At 40.6% G+C, this 19409-nt stretch overlaps 2 protein-coding genes across 3 annotated transcripts in view; both read left to right on the forward strand.

Annotated features, from left to right (window-relative positions):
- The window catches only part of cdk2 (cyclin dependent kinase 2), a 434240-nt gene that overhangs the window by 65691 nt on the left and 349140 nt on the right, over window positions 1–19409 (forward strand). The window lies entirely within an intron of this gene.
- Window positions 4–19327, forward strand: LOC144672583 (uncharacterized). Of its 2 annotated transcripts, XM_078534399.1 has the most exons (6): window positions 4–135; window positions 11423–11509; window positions 14588–14623; window positions 15489–15659; window positions 16303–16392; window positions 17131–19327. In XM_078534399.1, exons 1-6 carry the CDS (start codon window positions 52–54, stop codon window positions 19135–19137), a joined length of 2475 nt encoding a protein of 824 aa, XP_078390525.1. In that variant the 5' UTR covers window positions 4–51; the 3' UTR covers window positions 19138–19327. The 2 variants fall into 2 exon arrangements, with proteins under 2 accessions (XP_078390525.1, XP_078390526.1); XM_078534400.1 differs by lacking the exon at window positions 14588–14623.

Below are 19409 nucleotides of genomic sequence, written 5' to 3' on the forward strand. Positions count from 1 at the left end.
GGCAACTTTATCTCCGAAAGACAACGAGAGGCTTGATTCAAAGGCGGAGTGATGGGGACCCCGGCCAATTCCCGGAGAAGGTTCCTGTCGAGAGAAATGTCCGAGGATGAAAACATGATGATGATGATTCAAGAGGTAATTTGTTTGTTTTTTAAGTATTGTGATTAAATAGTTACAATTAATGACGCATTTTATTTTCAAAACAAAAATGGGTTCTAATAATGAAACCCTCAGTTATCACCCCCAGGCCAATCAATGAAAGGGAAAGAGGTTCTGTGTCTCCTCTGTTCCATGTCACAAGTGGCGATCAGGCCCCCTGGATATATAGGTAGATATGATTTCATAAGCATAATGCTGAAACCGGACTCTTGGTCTGAAATGACTTCCTTACTAGTTTCCTTCAGCCATTGCCACACCTAAAGGCCTTTATTCAAATTCCTGTGTTGAACTCTGTCCAATTCACTTAATTTCCTGTACAGATGCAAAAGGAAAATCTGTTACATATTATTGATCTTTATCTTAGTGTTGACTTTTAAAAGAAAATCATGCCCCCTGAATGTGTTGACTCCCACTGTGTGCAGATAGTTTACCTTTCCAGGAGTATCACAGCAGAGTCTGTTTATCCACTTCCATACATACAAACATACGAATTAGGAGCAGGAATGGCCATTCAGTCCCTCGAGCCTGCTCTGCCATTCAATACGATCATGGCTGATCTGATTGTGGTCTCGATTCCACATTCCGCCTACCTTTGACTCCCTTGTTAGTCAAGAATCTATCTACCTCTGCCTTAAAAACATTCATTGACCTTATTTCCACTGCTGTCTGGGGAAGAGAATTTCAAAGATTCATGACCCTCTGATCCCCCCTTTTCCAATAATTTATGTATATTTTTCTTTTCCCACCTATTTCCATTATTTTTAAATGTATTTCCATCCATTGTTTTATCTCTACCTTTTAGCCTATTTTGATCTCTTACCCCCACCCCACCCCACCCCCCCCCACCCCCATTAGGGCTATCTGTACCTTGCTCGTCCTGCTTTCTACCCTTAATGTCACCTATTAGCACATTCCTTATATAATATCACCACCGTAAACACCTCTTTGTCCTTTTGTCTATGACATCTTTTGGCAATCTCCACCAATCACTGGCCCTCTATCCAGCTCTACCTGTCCCTTAAACCAGTTTATATTTCATCTATTTTCTATTTTTCCTTAGTTCTGATGAAGAGTCATTCAGACTCGAAACGTTAACTGTGTTCCTCTCCGCAGATGCTGTCAGACCTGCTGAGTTTTTCCAGGTATTTTTGTTTTTGTTCTAGATTTACAGCATCCGCAGTATTTTGTTCTATCTTGATTTATCCCTCCTCCCTAACCTAGAGGTGTGTAGGCCAATTGTAACATCCTGACCAATGTCCTGGCTGAAATCACTAAATTAAATACAGAGCCGGGGCATGTTATTTTATGGTTCCATTAACTCTGGATCCATGCAGGTTTACAGCACAGGTAGACTATTTTGCCTATTGTGTCTGTGCTGGCTCTTTCCTAGAGCAATTCCAAACTAATCTCACTGCACTGCTTTGTCTCTGTTGTCTTGCTTCAAATATTTATTCAATTTTCTATTAAAAGATACAATGGTCTCTGTCTGAGCCATTTCCTCTGGCAAAATTCCATGTTCCAATAATTCTTTGAGTTAAGACATTTTTCCAAATCTGTCTGCTCTCTTACCTCAGTGGCAAATTTAAATTGAAGATCCCTGTCACTGACTCCACAGTCGGGAGGAAATAACCTTTTCTCATTCAACATATCATAATTTCAAAAACTTCTGATTAATCTATTGGCCTTTTCTGCTTCATTGGAAATAGAATATTGAGCTATAAAGCCAAAATTGTAGAACACAAGTCAGAGGAAGTCATAACCAAATTGTATGGAGCTCAGGTTAGACCGCACCTTGAATTATGCGTTCAGATCTGGTCACCGAGAAGCAAGGGAGTCACTGGAATGCAATGCTGAATTTTTTTTTATTGTCAAGAGCCTGGATTATGAGGGAAGGCTATAGAGAATTGGATTTCAATCTCTTGAAATTGATGATCTGAGGCTAACTTCTAGTCGGACAAGGTGTCTAACGATTAACAGATTAAATTTAGGACAGATATTTCGAAATTCTTCTTCACGCACACAGTGGTCAAGACATGGAATGGCTTCCCAGGAAGATATCATCAACTAATTGTGACGTAGTGTTCACAAAAGGCAGCACTTTACTTGACTTTTAAATGACTGACCTTGCTCCTTTTGGGTGGCTGATTTTTCAGTATCCAAGTTCAATTATTCTGGTCTGGTTGGAGGCAAAAAACCTGGAATCATTTAGGAAGCAATTGGTTGCTGCAGTAGAGGGCTTAGAATCATAGAAAGTTTATGATACAGAAAGAGGCCACTTGGCCCTACATGTCTGCGCCAGACTTGTGGGGTCTTTTTGGCCAAATAACGTAACATGGGTGGAATTGGCCTTCCTGATTATTAAATTCCCTGCCATTGCCTAGGGCAATGTTTGACTTTTCACTTAAAAAAACATCTTTGTTCACTTGTTACTCACCCAGAACTGCTAGTTAATCTTTAAACCAAGTACACAGTGACCACCATTTGCTGGAATTTGGTCATCCAATATGCAAGCTATCCTGTAAAGTTTATTTATTTCTACAGCACACTGTGTATCCTCTATCATGTACACTGAAAGATATGAATGTATATTAACATATTGTAGCCATAGAACAATTGTAAAGGGGAAAATACAACTTGGGTCATCAATACGAGAAAGAATTGAAGTGGTATAGCTGAGAAGTTAGCCAGTGGGGGAGGGAAGAGTTGAAACAAGCTGCAGAGGCCCAGATGTATTGGGAAAGCTGAGAAATAACTCAGGAAGGCTTACTGACTGAAATATAAATACAGATGTTGCTTGGAGCTGCTTTATCTCCTCCACTTTACAGGGCTGGAAGGTAACATCTCCTTTAGATTTCCTGACTTTTCCAGATCTGCCACTGCTATGCCTCAGCTGGCAATATTTGATGCTGAAACTGTCTGAGTATTCCCAGGGCTGTCGACAGTCACGTGGATGAGTCACATAATTCCATTCTTCACCCCCATCCCCTCTAAACTGAGAAACATAGGGAGGGTCTGTATTGTTTACATGGGAGCAGGGATCTGAAAGTAAGAAATAAACACTTGCATGTATGTAATGTCTTTCATGACCACCGGATGCCTTGAAGCAGCTTCAACAGTGCTTTTGAAGTGTAGTCACTGTTATGATGTAGGAAACACAGCAGCCAATTTGAGCACACCAAGATCCCACAAACAGCATAGGAACATATGAGCAGCAGTAGGCCATTTTGCCCTTCGGGTCTGCTCCTCCATTTAGTAAGTTCATGGCTAATCTGGTTGTGGTCTCAGCTTCACTTTTTTCTTTCTGCCCTCCGTAACCCTTGACTCCCTTGCCGAACAAAAATCTACCTAACTTTGCCTTGAATAAATTCAAAGACCCGGTCTCCACTACTTTCTGGGGAAGAGAATTCCACACACCAACGACCCTTTGGGAGAAAAAGTTTCTCCTCTTCTCTGTCTTATTTTTAAACTATGTCCCCTAGCTATAGTCTACCCCACAAGAGGAAACATCCTCTGGGTATCCACCCTATCAAATCCCCTCAGGATCTTATATGTTTAAATAAGATCACCTCTCATTCTTCTAAACTCCAATGGATAAAGGCCCAACCTTTCTTCATTAGACAACCCCTGCATCCCAGGAATGAGCCGAGTGAATCTTCTCTGAACTGCTTCTAATGCAATTATATCCTTTTTCAAATAAGGAGAGCAAAACTGTATGCAGTATATACTCCAGATGTGGTCTCACCAAGGCCCTGTACAGCTGCAGTAAAACTTGCCTACTTTTATATTCTATTCCCCTTGCAATAAATTACAACATTCCATTTCCCTTCCTAATCGCTTGCTGTACCTGCACACTAACTTTTTGTGATTCATGTACCAGGATATCCAGATCCCTCTGTACCACTGAGTTCTGCAATCTTTCTCTATTTAAATAGTATACTGCTTTTCTATTCCTCCTGCCAAAATGAACAAGTTCACATTTACCCACATTATACCCCATCAGCCACATTTTTGCTCACTCACTTATCCTGTGTATATCCCTTTGCAGATTTTCTACCTCCTCTTGACTACTTACTTTCCTACCTATCTTGGTGTCATCGGTAAGTTTAGCTACCATACGTTCGACAATGCTAACATGACCAGTTCATCTCTTTTTGTGATGTTGATTGAAGGATAAATATTGCCCAGGACTCCCCTGCTCTTCTTTGAGATAGCGCCATGGAATCCACCTGAAAGGGCAGATGGGGCTTCAGTTTAACATGGCATCTGAAAGACAGCAGCTCTGGTAATGCAGCACTCCCTGAGTTGTCAGCCGGCTTAAGGCTCTGGTGTGGGACTTGAACCTACAACCTTCTGACTCAGAAGTGAGAGTGCTACCAACTGAGCCACAACTGACACCTAATTAAGATAAAAGATGGATTTCTTTTCTTATTAAAAGCTACTCAAAGGCAGTAGAGCTGCCATGTGTCATGACTATAGAACTAATAGTACAGTACTTAATACTGTATGAAAATTACTTCATATTTTAATCTATATATTAACAGTGCATATGATTTCCAAATTATTTTGAAGGGGAGGTGGGAACCCAATTATGGTCATATCATTTTTTTTTGTTACACTGTACCCCACAGTGGCCTTGACCCCATATGACTAATCCTCCCTTCCTACAGGTACCAGAACATTGGTGTTGTGAATGTTGAATTTTATTTAAGAAATTTCAATTCTCTGGAATAGTTTATTTTTCTCAGCAGTCCCAGTATCATTCTTGTGGATTGGATGATTTTTGTCCTGTAACTAGGGAGTTTCTTTAGAGAGGAGCCTCCTAGAAAATGGAAAAAGTTAGTAATGTTATCAGTGGGATTTAGTCTCCCCAGATATGATAAAGGAATATGCACGCATACCCAGAACAGCTGCCGTCAAATTTGGAGCAATCACTTGATAGTTATGAGATGTTTAAGTTATCTCTGCAATCTGAGATTTGCTCACCTTAACCCAGCAGTTTCAAAGCAAGCAAACAAACAGCAGTGAGGTAAAATGAAGGAATTTGAAGGCTTAAGCTAAGGATTTTCAAGTCAATGTACTGGAGAATTGGAAACTAGTGGAGGATAATGAGGGCGAAGGTTAAAGGGAGCCTGTTCCTCTTGCTACTGACTACAAAAGAGCAATAGTTAATGATTCTCTGCTCCTGCAGGCTGCATAAATGTTATGGTGCTGAATATTTGCAACACATACTGATGAGAGCCTCTGCCAGTGGCTGTTTGCGCACCTCTTGATGACGAATGTGCCCTATGACCTTTCCTTCTCTCCTTGTGCAGGCCTCCATTTGGTGCCAATTCCTGATGGTGTAGTGGTGAGATTGTAATCTTGTACTGTGGGAAATTGCATGTGCAAATCCGTACCCTACTCTTTTTTTGCATAAGCAAAACCAGGAAAGACTAAAAACTCAGCAAGTCAGTCAGCATCTGTGGAGAGGACAGATGGGCACCATTTCAGATTTGTGCCCTTCTTCAGATCTGAAAAATACAGGATAAGCATGCATATTGACAGAATTAAAAAAAGGAATGGGAGGAAACAAAGAGAGGAAGTATCAGATTTCTGGAGGTTGTAACAGATCATTGCTTAAGTGTATTAAACATCTCATACCGTACCAAGGTACGGTACTTCTAGATAGCATCTTCTCTAACACGAGCCTTCCTGGGCAGTGAAAATACCACAAACACACGTGCAGTCCAAAAATGGATGTGTAGCTTTGGGGTGGGGTCAGCTTTCAGTGGTGTGCTCTTCCTATTTTTGTTGGATATGCTGGCACCAGTTTATTACGCTGGCCGTTGCAAGTCAGCAAGCTACGATGTGTCCAAGTTTAAGAGACTGCCTGTGTTGTGTGATTATTTGTTTTGTAGTTTTTACAGTTTGGTGAATTTATGAGAGAGAATGTAACTCTTTCCACAGAAGAGCTCCCACTTATCAAGGGCATTTGTGAAATTGAATTCCGATTGCAGTTTCTCCTTCCCTCAAGAAAATGTCTTGATTTTTCATAAGTCATATCAGCTTGCTTTACAATAAAATGCAGGAAAATAAAGTCAAAGGTGAGGGAAGGAATTCATTAAAGGAGACTGTTTACTAGCCTTGCATCAAAATGATTCGAAAGTGAGCTCCAAGATGCTGTGTGACCACCATTTAAGGCATCGGTGCTGCTTCTGTATGATGGGGCGATGCATAAATGCAACATGTGGTTGTTATTGAGTCAAACAGATCAGAAAGGACCATTGGCGGAGAAGAAAAGAGTTGACGTTTCGAGTCCTCATGACCCTGTTGAAGGGTCATGAGGACTCGAAACGTCAACTCTTTTCTTCTCCGCCGATGCTGCCAGACCTGCTGAGTTTTTCCAGGTAATTCTGTTTTTGTTTTGGATTTCCAGCATCCGCAGTAGTTTTTTGTTTTAGATCAGAAAGGACCTGATTTTGTTTTGTGCTGCATTAGGCAGGTAAGCTAAGCTAGAACAGCAGTGTGGTCTGGCTGCTACAAATGGCCCTGTGTTGGAAGTGAAGTAAATTCAGACAGGGTTCCTGCTTGATTGCCATTCAGTAACCTGTTGGAAGTATTTGCATGTTGATGTTGAGTGCAGATAAAATTGAGCTTGACCTGGAGGCACCTCAGAGCTAAGTAATGCCTGTTGACACTCAGTCTAGGCTCAGACATGAAGAATAACATCTTGGGTGAGATACCAGAGGACTGCTGAGATATATGGAAGCATATCCAGCAGAAGTCAGCACTTAATGGAGAGAATTGAAAGGAGAGGAATAAAAGGAGCAGAACAAGTTGCTCTGAAACAATTCCCACAGGCAGCATATGATCATATTTGAATATAATGTATAATGAACATACCTGTAAAACTCCAATGAGATTACACCTTTAAATCCTAACCCCTGTTCTCTTTCTCCCCCCCGCCTTCAAACACATGCATGTACCTTAACAATCCAGTTCATCAAGTTTTAGGGTCAGCCAGACAGTTTGTCAGCACTGCCTTGACCTATATGAGCTGGAATATAGTAATGCAAAACTTATTACCTCATCTCAGTTTAATTTTTAAATTAATAAGTCACCAACTGGGAGGTGTATTATCATGTTGGAGCTTTGAGCGGAACTGTGATTGACTTTGGGACTTGGAACTGATTAAGTTTCCTTTGTTTTCAGCTGGTGTGACCAAGCCTGGATTCTTTTATCTCTTTTGTTTTAATAATTAAATTGTGTATTTGATATTAGACAGATTTGTTTCCTGATTTAATTTGGAGAATTGCCTGAGCCCCTGTGAAGCAGCTTGGGATGCTCTTCTATGTTGAAAGTGCTATATAAATGCAAATTGTTCCATTTACGATAACTTGTATATTTGTGATGTGCAGTGTTCCATTGAATTTCTGTAAATTAAGATGTGTATTTTGTGGTCTTTCTCCTATTTTTAATCATTCTTAAGTGTGAGGTAATTTTTGGGAAAGAATAAACCAGCTGATAATCCACAGAATGCTGTTTTTTGAAGAGTTCAGTGTTGGAGTTTTTGAGGCAGCAAGGGCTTCTGAAAACCGATGGTCAAAACAAATTGTGAAGCTCTTCGGTTTAAACTTTTTTGAACTGGAGTACAGAGAGATGGAATTCATAGCATCAAGAACTTGTTCATTAAGTTGATAATACATTTCAGCTCAAGCTGGAAGCTTTCTTACAAAGGGTAATTTAATCTATTTTGAGTATCTTCATTGCACTTGTTATATTTATATTGTACTTTTAGTATCTGTCATTTCTTATGCATGTTGTTATTAGTTTATAAAACAAAAGTTAATAGTGGATTTAATCTGTAATTAATTATTTTGTAGGTGCACCTTTTAAAGGGGATGTGAGAACAGAGAGACCTGGGGGTGTATGGACACAGACCTTTTGAAGGTGGCAGGATAAGTTGAAAAGTCAGTTTTTAAAAAAAAAAACACATGATATTTGGCTTTATTCCTAGGCATAGAGTAAGACAAGAAGTTATGCTAAACCTTTTTAAATCACTGGTTAGGCCCCAATTGGAGTATTGTGTCCAATCCTGGGCAGGGCACTTTAGGAAAGATGGCAAGGCCTTGAAGAGGGTGCAGAGGAGATTTACTAGAATGGCATCAGAGCTGAGAAACTTCAGCTATGTTGAGAGATTTGAGAAGCTGGGATTGTTCTTCATGGAGTAGAGAAGGTTAAGAGGAGATTCATAGCGACGTTCAAAATCATGTACAGTTTTGATATAGTAAATAAGGAGAAACCATTGGTCGGTATCCAGAGAATACGGATTTGATATAATTGACAAAAGAACCAAAGGTGAGACAAATACATTTTTTTATACAGCAAATTGTTATGACCTGTTATGCGCCGCTTGAAAGAATGGTGGAAGCAGATTCAGGAATTTTCAGAAGGGAATTGAGAAAATACTTAAAGGGGGAAAATGTATGGGGCTGCAGGGGAGTGGGACTAATTGGATAGCTTTTTTAAAGAGCCAGCACAGGCATGATGGGTCAAATGGCCACCTCCTGTGCTATGTCGATTTATGATTCTGAGAAGAGCCTATATTTAATTGAGAAGAAACTGTAAAATCCAGTAACTGCATTATTACTTAGAGTAGTTTTTGAAAAATAATTACCACCTCCTCTCCTCGAGGCCTGTTGACTCCACAGGTACCAATCACTCTCTAACACTCTGCCCAAGTAACCGTTCTTCATGCTGCTTAGCAACCTGGACAGTGATTGTTGGCATTCTAGTTAATTGCAGGGAGTTCAGCCCAGCCACCACCAATTTTATCCTCATCTGTTGCTTACATGTGTGCTACTTCTGGAATGGGTCACTAGATACCAATCAGAAGCAGAAGCCCTGGCCTGATTTTTGCCTCCCTAATTCAAGGACGTTACCACGCTGGCTGAGAACAGCTAACTAACCGAGTAAATTTCCGCAGAGATCCTCCTGCTTGTTTATTGTAACCTTGGTGCAAGAGCCGCAGAGACGACAGAAAAGCAGTGTGGAGCTTTTTATGCCATTTTGTCCATAGTTTCTGTGGCTCTTGCCCCCAGAATTGCACAGAATAATCAGGAGAACCTCCACAGGAACCGAAGTACTTCATTGGCTGTAAAGCGCTTTGGGGCGACCTGAGGTTGTTAAAGGCACTATATAAATGCAAGTCTTTTTTAAATGTACCTGAGAGATAGTGGTGGGAATACCAGCCCTTCTCCCATCCAAGAAGATCCACCACCTATTTGTAACCCAGGAGAGGAAGAAGGATGGGCAGTGCGCCAGATGAGGGCCTCCCGATGAGTGTCAGAAAGAATTTTCATTTATGTTTTGCCTTTCACGTCTTTGCAAACTTTTGAAGTTTGGTAAGTGTTAAATAAGCAAACACAGCAGCCAATTTATGCACAGCAATGAGATAAATATACACTTAATCTAGTTGGTATCATTGGCTGAGGATTGAATGTTGGCCAGGATATTGAGAGAACTCCCTGTTTTGTCCTTGTTTTGGGACCTTTTCTATCCATTTGGAACAGGTGGGAGTCGCATTGACTTGATGTCTCCTGTGAAAGATGGCACCACCAGCAGTGCAGAACTCCCTCAGCACTGTCTCTGGAATGGGGTTTCAACCCATTACCTTCTGACTCAGAGGCAAGAGTCCTATACAAATGAGCTGAATTTGCATTAAATGCTTGTCATAAAGGAAAATTGCAATTACCAGACAGCACGCCATGTTATTGTGTGATGGCATTAATGGAGTTAGGGCTCATTGTGACTAATATTTCCTGCTTCTGCTAGGATTACTGAGAAGGTGCAGTTTCTGGCCCAATTGACTTTCTTGGAGAGCCAATTCTAGACCTCATGTCCCTTGAGAACATACGATTTAGGGTTGAAACAGCTTCTTGCTGGGTCTCCCTGTATTCGCATAAATACTGTTACAGTCAGACATGGGACTGACACTGGGTACAAGAAGTGGAAGTGTCCCATTGCCCAGCCCCAACTTCACTGAACTAAATCAGCATAATGGCTAATTAAAGTATGCAGTAATTTAATCAAAATTTGACATTGATCAATTCCAAGGCAAGTTCCAAGTCAATGCTGAAGTAGTTTGTTGTTTTGTGCAGACATTCTATACAATAAGGAAATGGACAAATTAACTGAGCTACTTTTAAACATTTTTTAAGAGCAAAAACGGTTTCAAGGACTTTGTCCCTGACCTTTTTGTTTAAAAACATCAATAATGTTGGAAGACAGGCTTGGCTGCACCACAAAAATGTGACATGACGAGATTATTTAACTGCATTAAATGATCTGCATGCCCTATGGGACAAATAAAGGTTAGCCACCTCAAAAGTTAGTAACATTGGGCTATTGAGGCTAGACAAGCAGGAGAAGTGAATTAAAACAATGCAGAGAATCGAATATCTAGAACTGAAGGGTATGGGTGGGGGTGTGTATTGTGGGGATGTTGATGCCATGGACTACCCATAACCGACCCCTGGTTTCAATCTTTTTAAGGAAAAATACTTCACAGGCTGAATGCCATTTTCACATTGCACAATGAATGTTCCTAATAAGCACTCTGTGTACTGGACATATAACATGGAGCAGGACCTTTAGCCCAACTAGATTACAACATAAGTTGTGTATATTAAAAATACTCCGTTTTTTTTCACTTTGTAGGAAATTTTATACATATCTCGGTTTGATTATCTTCACCACCAGAAAGGGGAAAGAGTGTTTGAATTAATCCCACACTTAAACAGACATCTTGCTGGCCATTTGCAGCTTGATGCCAACTGTGCAGTCATGACGTGTAACAGTTTGGCTGAACGATGAAATGTGCTGTTAACGAGGGACCCATAAAGAGAGAAGATGAGTTTCATCCATTCTCATTAGGGCTGTTTACGCACCTCACTGAGGTAAAGCATCAATCAGCAGAAAAACTCTGTTTTACCCAACAGCAAACTCATCTGATACAACTGAACGTGGACTTATGCTGGCAAAGGAGAATGCAGCCTGCTGACCCACAGAAGAACTAATCTGTAGGAAGATGCATACAAAATAAATAATGTTGGTTTTGGCAGGATTTTTATTTTGGGTAGCCTGGAAGTTCTTGCTGATAAGCTGGTGATTCGTTGCTGCTTGTGCTGATATCAAGATTGACCAATCCCTTCAACCTTTCTGCTCTTGATTTTGTTGACTGAGGCCCATGACCTGGCTCACTCTTTTTCTGTTTCTCCTCTAGGCAGATGCAAAGTCCAAAGCCAAGAAAGCTTCATTTGCTGAGGCTAAAGAGGCCTGTGCGAAGAAACTGGTGCGACCGCAGCAAGAGGTAAAGCATAGGATCAGGACACATGCTTAAGTTTTTGGCCTCGCCAGCACAGGATGTTCCTGTAGAAATAAATGGCTGATGTGATGAAAACTAATTCCTGTTGGGAACAAATGACATGGACAATAACAATACAAAACCACCTCATTTAAAAAGAAATCTTTGGATTGAGGCACAGGATGTGGAAACAGTCCCTTGCTGGCACTTCTTCTATTGGGATAGACAGTTTTACAGACAAACATGTTGCTGCCATTGGGCACAAAAAGTGGATAAGTGTCCCACTGCCCAGCACTAACTTTGATCAATGAAACTGCAGTATTTAACTGACTTACGCAATGTGTTAATAATGATTTGACATTTATCCATTCCAAGATGAATTCCATGCTGTGCTGAAGTGGTTTGCTTTGTTATGAAGACAGATTGATATTCAAAGCAAGATTGAGAAGGGATATAACTCCAGTTTTAAAATATTAACACACAACTGAGCAATGTCACATATGAATTTCAGTGCCGGTGCATAGGCCGTATGTCACAGCGATTAGCTGATCGAATCAAACAGCATGCAATAGGCAGAGTACAGACCGTTCTCAACCAGCCTGCACTTGCAAAACCCAAAACAAAATGTCAACCAAAATAAAAACAAGATACTGCAGATGCTGGAAATCTGGGTCTGGCAGCAGCTGTGGAGAGAGAAACAGAGTTAACGTTTCGAGTCTCGAGTCTTCTAAACAATAAGAGTTCCGAAGAAGAGTCATACTGGACTCGAAACGTTAACTCTGTTTTTCTCTCTCCACAGTTGCTGCCAGACCTGTTGAGTTTTTCCAGCATTTTCTGTTTTTATTACAAAATGATGCAACTGAGTGGCTTGCTAGTCCACTTCAGAGGGCATTTAAGAGTCAACCACATTGCTGTGGGTCTGGAGTCACATGTACGCTAGGTGAGGACGGCAGATTCCTTTCCCTAAAGGACATTAGTGAACCAGTTGGGTTTTTACAATTGACAATAGTTTCATGGTCATCGTCAGACTTTTAATTCCAGATTTTTATTTAATTCAAATTCCCCTGTGGTGAGATTCGAACCTGGGTCCCTAGAGTGTTACCCTGGGTCTCTGGATTACCAGTGACAATACCACTATGCCACCGGTATACATTGTCTTTCACAAACTCAGGACATCACAAAGTGCTTTATAGCCAATGAAGTACCTTTTTGAAGTGTTATAATGTTGTAATTCACTGTTTATAATGGAGGAAAGTACAGGCAGTTCGATAATTTAGTGATGTTGGTTGAGGGATAGGTGTTGGCCAAGGAGAACGCCCCACTCTTTTTTTTTAATAGTATGTTTTACATTCAACTGAGAAGGCAGACAATGCCTCAGTTTGATGTCTCATCCGAAAGATGGTAGCTTCGAAAGTACAGCACACACCCAGTACTGTACTGGTGTTGTCCTGGATTATGTACTAAAGTCTCTGAAGTGGGACTTGAACCCACAACCTTCTGACTCAGAAGCGAGAGTGCTATCAATGAGACACGGATGATGAATGCCAGGGAAGGATGGCCAGTCACAGCATTGGTACCTCTGTGACCATACTCTTCCTTGTCGCCTGTCAGGACTGCTTTAAAATTTAGCTGAACAAGAAGAGATGACAACTTTATTCCCTCTGCTGAGAGATTGGGAGAATTGTTTAGAGTCATAGAATGGTACAGCACAAAAGGAAGCCTATTGAATCTGTGCTAGCTCTTTTGAAGGGCAATCTAGTTAGTCCCGTTTCACTTACTCTTCCCTCATGGCCCTGCATTTTTTTCCTTTTCAAGTATTTCTATCGATTTATCATTTCTAAATACCCTCTTTTTGTCCTTAGTTGGATTACTGAGTTCCCTGAATTAGTTGCCTAAATAACTCCGACTCTCCCAATGATCAGTGTACCCATTGATATTAAAAGACAGAAATACAAGTGGCTTAATACTATGATCTAATTTTTCTAAGTGGTACCGACTGTGAATTTTTGTTAAAGTACTAAGCAAACATTTCTGGAAAGGAATTGGGTTTGGAATAAAAGGAAAATTGACAATTTCACACAATTTGTAGGTTTTGGGGAAACAGCTGGTGTGTCGGACTAAATTGTATAGCTCTTTCAAAGAGCTGGCACAGGTGTGATGGGCCAAATAGCGCCTCGAGATGCTGTAAAAGATTATAATTTCATAGCTCAGTAGCCTCTCAAAGCCAAACCATAATGGGTGGAAAAAACAAACATGTTGAGGTTACTAATGTGGAATCATAGAATATTTACAGCACAGAAGGAGGCCATTCGGCCCATTGTGCCTACGTCAGCTCTTTTTGGTAGAGCTTTCTGATTCATCCCACTCCCTTGCCCTTCCCCCATAGCCCTATACTTTTTCAATTATTTAACACCTGGTGTATTTATCACTAATGTAAATATTGCTTGGGACAGGTGCTTGTGAACCAAATACTTTAAAGAACCAGGAACTTCCAGAAAGCAGTACTCTAAAATAAATATGTACCCTTGCCTTAGTATTTCTTCGTGTTTTATGTCACAAATTCTTCCCAGGACCTTGTGCAAAGCCACAGGCTCCTGGGAGAAACCCAAGTGGACGCACTTGCTCTGGCAAAGTTTCATCTCTGCACCAACTCTTGATGGCTTAACAGAGATTACAGACACGCTTTAGAGTTGCAGGAGCAGTTCTGCATTCTGTGTCACTCGGCTGCTGTGGAGTAGTAGCTTTGTAAAGGAGGCAGCACAACCTGTTGGGTAGTTAGACATAAAAGGATAGAATTTCTGCAGGGATCTCCCGATCTTCCACTGTAACTTCACTAGAAACCCCGGATATGTGGAGAAAGGGTGAATCTTATTTAGATGTTATATCCTTCTTGTCACCATAATTTGTGGGTTAGAACAAAATGGAAGCTTCAGGGAGTTGTTGTTGAATCAATTGAAATGAATGGCGGTGGGAAGCCTGTACACAAGTGAACTGACTTACTTTGAAATAGGCCTTGGTCACATAAGATATGCTCTTGAACCAACATACAATAATGTGTTTCTTTGCTTTGTATTTATTTCACAGGTAGATGAGTTATTGGAAAAACAAACTGCTGATCAGGTATTCCTACTTGGAGTCTGGTCCTGACAGAGTATTAGGTATCCTGGGATTCATTGACAGATTCGTTGACAGAGACTAATCTATTAATTTCAATTGCCACCATTGAGAAAAACTCCGATATTACAAAGCTTGTGTTTGGGCTTGTATGTGCAAACTATTATTATTACAAGTCACTGGAGTCCATGAGCATCACATAGGAACATTAATATGAGCATTTAATTACACATTGACTGTAGGCTCTCTTTTAATGCTCTAACGCATGGCTTAAGCGCTAATACATGAAGAAAATATTAAACTTGAGAAGGCCATTAACCTCACCATTCCTTCCAAGGACATGTATGCTGTTATGACTCAACCCTGTTTGTTTATTCAGAGAATTGACTAACTATAGGTAATTTCCAAGAAGATTATGCCCTCTGCAATTTCTCCCAGCCCCTTAAAGATACCTGTGCGAAAACTTCAGGTGGTCATTTTGTCATTGCAGCCTATGCTCTTCAACCCTGACCAATGCTATTTCACATGGAACATTTCCGATACCCACCAGCAGCATCTAAATCATTACAAATAACTTTAATTCTGTCCTCCTCCAAATATTCTTTTACCACCTTTTAAGGAGGCATTAATTGGCACCATTCATTTTATTGGGAGGCTGTTGCAGACATCAATTACTCTGGTGGTCCACTGAGACTTATCACTTATCTCGATCAAGTTAAGTATAATTTTACACGTTAGCCATCACAAATTATGTTTGTGCACGTGCTATACCAGAATGCTGTACATATGGACAGGTGGTCATTGAACATTATTTTCTGTGTATACAAACCTCACGAAGGAATACAGTTGTTTTATATTGGCCCTGGTTTAGGACATCCAGGAAGACCTTGAAGAGAAGTACATGGATGCAGTTCAGTCGATCGACCATTTGGAAACTGAGAAGACTTTACTCGTGTATGAGGTGGAGCAACTGAGGGACATTCTAGAGAGCACAGAGGAGGAGCTGGCAGAGCTCCATAGAAAACATACACAAATGCACAGGGTATGATTAAATGTGTCCCTTACTTTCATGTTTACCTGCAATTTAAAGGAGTTCTATAGAGTCACATTGTCTTTAAGACAATAACCATACTTAGAAGGTACCAATAATAGCTAAAAGCCTGGAATGGTGTTCCCTCCTTTCTATACAACTCATCAATAAAATTCTAATACTCCCCCCTCACCCAGCCCTCACCTAGAATCCCTATTAACTTGCCCTCCTGTGATATGGCTTTATTAATGTTCTCCATTGAGCTTGAAGTCCTTTTTAGCATTAACAGATTAACTTCTTTATTAGCATGCTAATGGTCTTAACCCAGTGTTTTATGCTATTATTTCGCATTGGAAAACTGTCTCCAATCCAGTATCAAGATAAGGCACAAGATGGTGTGGGAAATATCACTGGAGGAGTAAGGATGCTCTATAGAAGATGGGTGTTAAAGCCCATAATTGGGACAGTATAGAATGAACTTTACGCTATGTGTGACCTGAAGTGTTGGATACACAAAAGAAACAAAGCCTCTCCTTTCCAAACAATGGTATCTCTCAACTTATGAGTACAAAAGAACAGTACATTTTAAATAAAAATGGATTCTGTTTGACAGAAAGCTGTTGAGTGATTGCTGTTTTCTCAATTGCATGAACAGGAACTGGAGACTGAGAAAGTTGCCAAGCACTTATTGCAGCAGAAGATTAATTGCATGGAGAAGGAGTTGGAGGAGAGAAAGAAGAGCCAGGTAAGAATTAATAAAGCAAAGTTTAGCTTGCAGTACACTGCAGCCAGGACCTTGGGGAAATTGCATTTGATCAATGGAAAAATCACTCTTGGAACTTTTAGGTGCCAAGCACAATGTGCCTAGCACTATTTTTTTTTCTTCCTCTACCACTCACCCAGCTCCTCCTCAGGCTACACAAGACAATTAGGGATGGGCAATAAATGCTGGCCTAGCCAGCGACGCCCACATCCAGTAAATAATTTTTAAAAAATGCTCAGTGTGAAGGTGGGACTTCATCTTCACCTGGACTGTGCTGGTCACTCCTACCTACACTGTCATGGACCAATGCATCTGCGAGAGATAGATTGGCGAGGGAAAGCTCTAGTAGGTTTTTCCCTCATGTTGGTTCCCTCACTACCTGCCACAAACCCAGTCTGCAGCTATGTCATAGCAGTCCTCTAGTATTGCAATGACCTAAACTACAAAGGGAAAATGGCAAATGTTCAATGGCCCTTTATTGTGAGAATAGTGCTCTTTAATATTGCTCTGAGGGAAAGTACAGTCTGTGGATTACTCGTCATTAGGCTTGCCCCTTCTTACCATCTGCCTCCTGGCTATCAAATAGGGCCAAGTAACCAAACTGGACAGTAGGTGACTGCTTATACATTCAGAAACAAATGTCAAATATGTGCAATTGGCCATCCCATCTGCACCAATAACTTCAATTCCAAGTTAACTAATTTTGTTGTTTTTCCTTAGGACACTGAAATAGCTGCCACAAAGAATATGGATAAGGATATTCAGAGCAACTTCAAATATCAGGGAAACTCGGATGCAAAGAAAATGGAGTTTAAATCAGACGCAGTGGGGAAGCACAGTATGGAGCAACTTCAGGACTCAGTAGCAACCCTTCAAGATGCAGAGGTGAAACATTCAGCAAATGGCACCTTTGAAACCAAATCCAACAGGCTGCAGAAAACAAAAACAATTGAAGATATCTCCAATGGAAAGTATCAAGAGGGAAGTATGAACATATTCACACGACAGGGTGCAGCTGATACATGTGTGGAAGAATCTACTAGTCTGATTGAGGATAATGAGAATATAACAGTTGTAGAAAAAATGAACAGCATTCATCATTATGCAACTGAGAGAGATGGATCAAATATAGTTATGGAAGGCCATAGAAGTGATGCTTTAGAACAGTTGGAATTGGGGAGTGGAAAAAAGGACACAGAATATAAGGAATGCAAGGAGAGAGAACAGAACAAGCTAATATTGGAGGTAAGTGAAGTTACTCCAGGGGAAACAGTACACAAAAGGGAAATGAATGTAAACAAAAGTGAGGGAAATGAGCCTGGAACAAGAGAGGAAGTATCGAATGAAGAATGTTTGAGTAACAGAGTGGAGGGGGGAGTAAGAAAGCAAGTTGAAGAAGAGAAAGAAATAATGATGGAAATGTGTGGTGGTAAAAACTTGGGGACGGTAAAAGAAAAGCCAGTGGAAGTTTGGGGAAGTATGTCAGAGGCTCTTAAGCAAGTGGGTTCGGCACAAGATCACAAAATGACCACTGGAAAGTCCAGATGGGAGGGAACTAAAGAGAAGAATAGAGAAATGGCAGCTTCAGAAATTAGTTACCAAAAAAAGGAAATGGATAATAAGGCTGAAGAATTAGAATGTGGTGGAGAAGAATTGGCTGGTGGAATTGAAAGCGCTCAGGATAAATGGCCAGAGAGTGGCAGAGAGGAAGGGGAGATCATCAAACAGTTTCAGTGCATGACGGGAACAGCTTCAAACCTTGTGAAAGGTGGAGATTCTGTGAATCTGAAAGGGGATGTGTGGCTGGACGAGGCTGAACAGCATGAAGGATTGCATGGAAAGGAGGTATCTGTGGATGAGGCTCAGAGTCAAAGAGCTGAGGAAGAATTAGAGAATGAAAATCCTGTAAAGAATGAAGAAATGGATCAACAGCTACAAGTATTTATAAATAAAGTAAATGAAGGAGAGGGCAGCAGAGCAAGAGAGAGAGAGAATGTCAACAAAAAAGTAGATACAAGAAAAGATCCATCACAAGGTGGCAATAAAGAGTGGAAAGAAACAAATGTGAATTTAGATATGAGCGAGCAGGAAACTGTAATAGATGGGCAAGCACACACAGAAGGGAAGGAAACACAGAATGAAGGTAGACAAAACGCTGGTGGGAAGGAAAAGGGGGCACTTGATATGTTGGGGCAACTATTTAAAAATATAATTACACGGCAGAAGAGCTTCTCTGACAGTGAGGGGAAAGGAAACAGCGACGACTATGTTGATGGTCAGAGGAGTGAGACAGATGGGGAAAGAGAAGATGAAATAACAGAACAGGATGAAGAATATGTACTTGCAAAGCAAGGACAGCACAGGAGAAAAGAGAACAAAGGTATAGAATCAACAGGTGGTGAGATTGAAGAAAAAAAGAATGATGAGCTGTGTATGAAGGGGCTAGTTGATGGTCGACTAGAGCTGATGGTCCCTGAAACGACAGAACTCGTTGAAGAAGCTGAAAGAGCCGTGGCTGATCTATCTGATGAGGAAATGCATGATGCAGCAGAAAGCATTGCATCTGAACCAAAAACAGACACACACATTCAAGAAAACAAACCAAAGACTGAAGAAGATCCTGAGAGCACAACAACTAATGATGATGTGGATTTGAGGGAAAATTTAAGTACTAGCGAGAGCACCAAGCAACACATTAAACACAGAGACACATGCCGGGTTTCGTAAAACTGTCAGGTCTTTCATCTCTGGAATATTGAAGCCCAACATAGGGGAAAGGCTTCTTCAAAGTTATGTAAACTCTGCACAAGTTCGAATTGGATCTTTAAATAATCTTAATATCAATTCTTTCATTTATAATCATTTTTTTATTTGAAAGGTAAATCACACTTAATAAAAGTAAAAAGGTCCAAATTAAGTGGAAACGTAGTTTCATTTTTGTTTCCCGGATACTCTCTGTCTCAGACTTTGAATTTTAATTGGCAAAGGAATAAATAAGT

This window comes from Cetorhinus maximus, chromosome X (genome assembly GCF_964194155.1).
Source record: "Cetorhinus maximus chromosome X, sCetMax3.hap1.1, whole genome shotgun sequence".
Lineage (NCBI taxonomy): Eukaryota > Metazoa > Chordata > Chondrichthyes > Lamniformes > Cetorhinidae > Cetorhinus > Cetorhinus maximus.

Excerpts from the sequence above, each read along its gene's own strand:
- LOC144672583 (XM_078534399.1), top strand. The coding sequence starts at position 52 with ATGGGGACCCCGGCCAATTCCCGGAGAAGGTTCCTGTCGAGAGAAATG. Across the intron at positions 11,510-14,587 it reads TGGTGCGACCGCAGCAAGAG|GTAGATGAGTTATTGGAAAA; the intron begins GTAAAGCATAGG and ends TTTATTTCACAG. Across the intron at positions 14,624-15,488 it reads AAAAACAAACTGCTGATCAG|GACATCCAGGAAGACCTTGA; the intron begins GTATTCCTACTT and ends GCCCTGGTTTAG.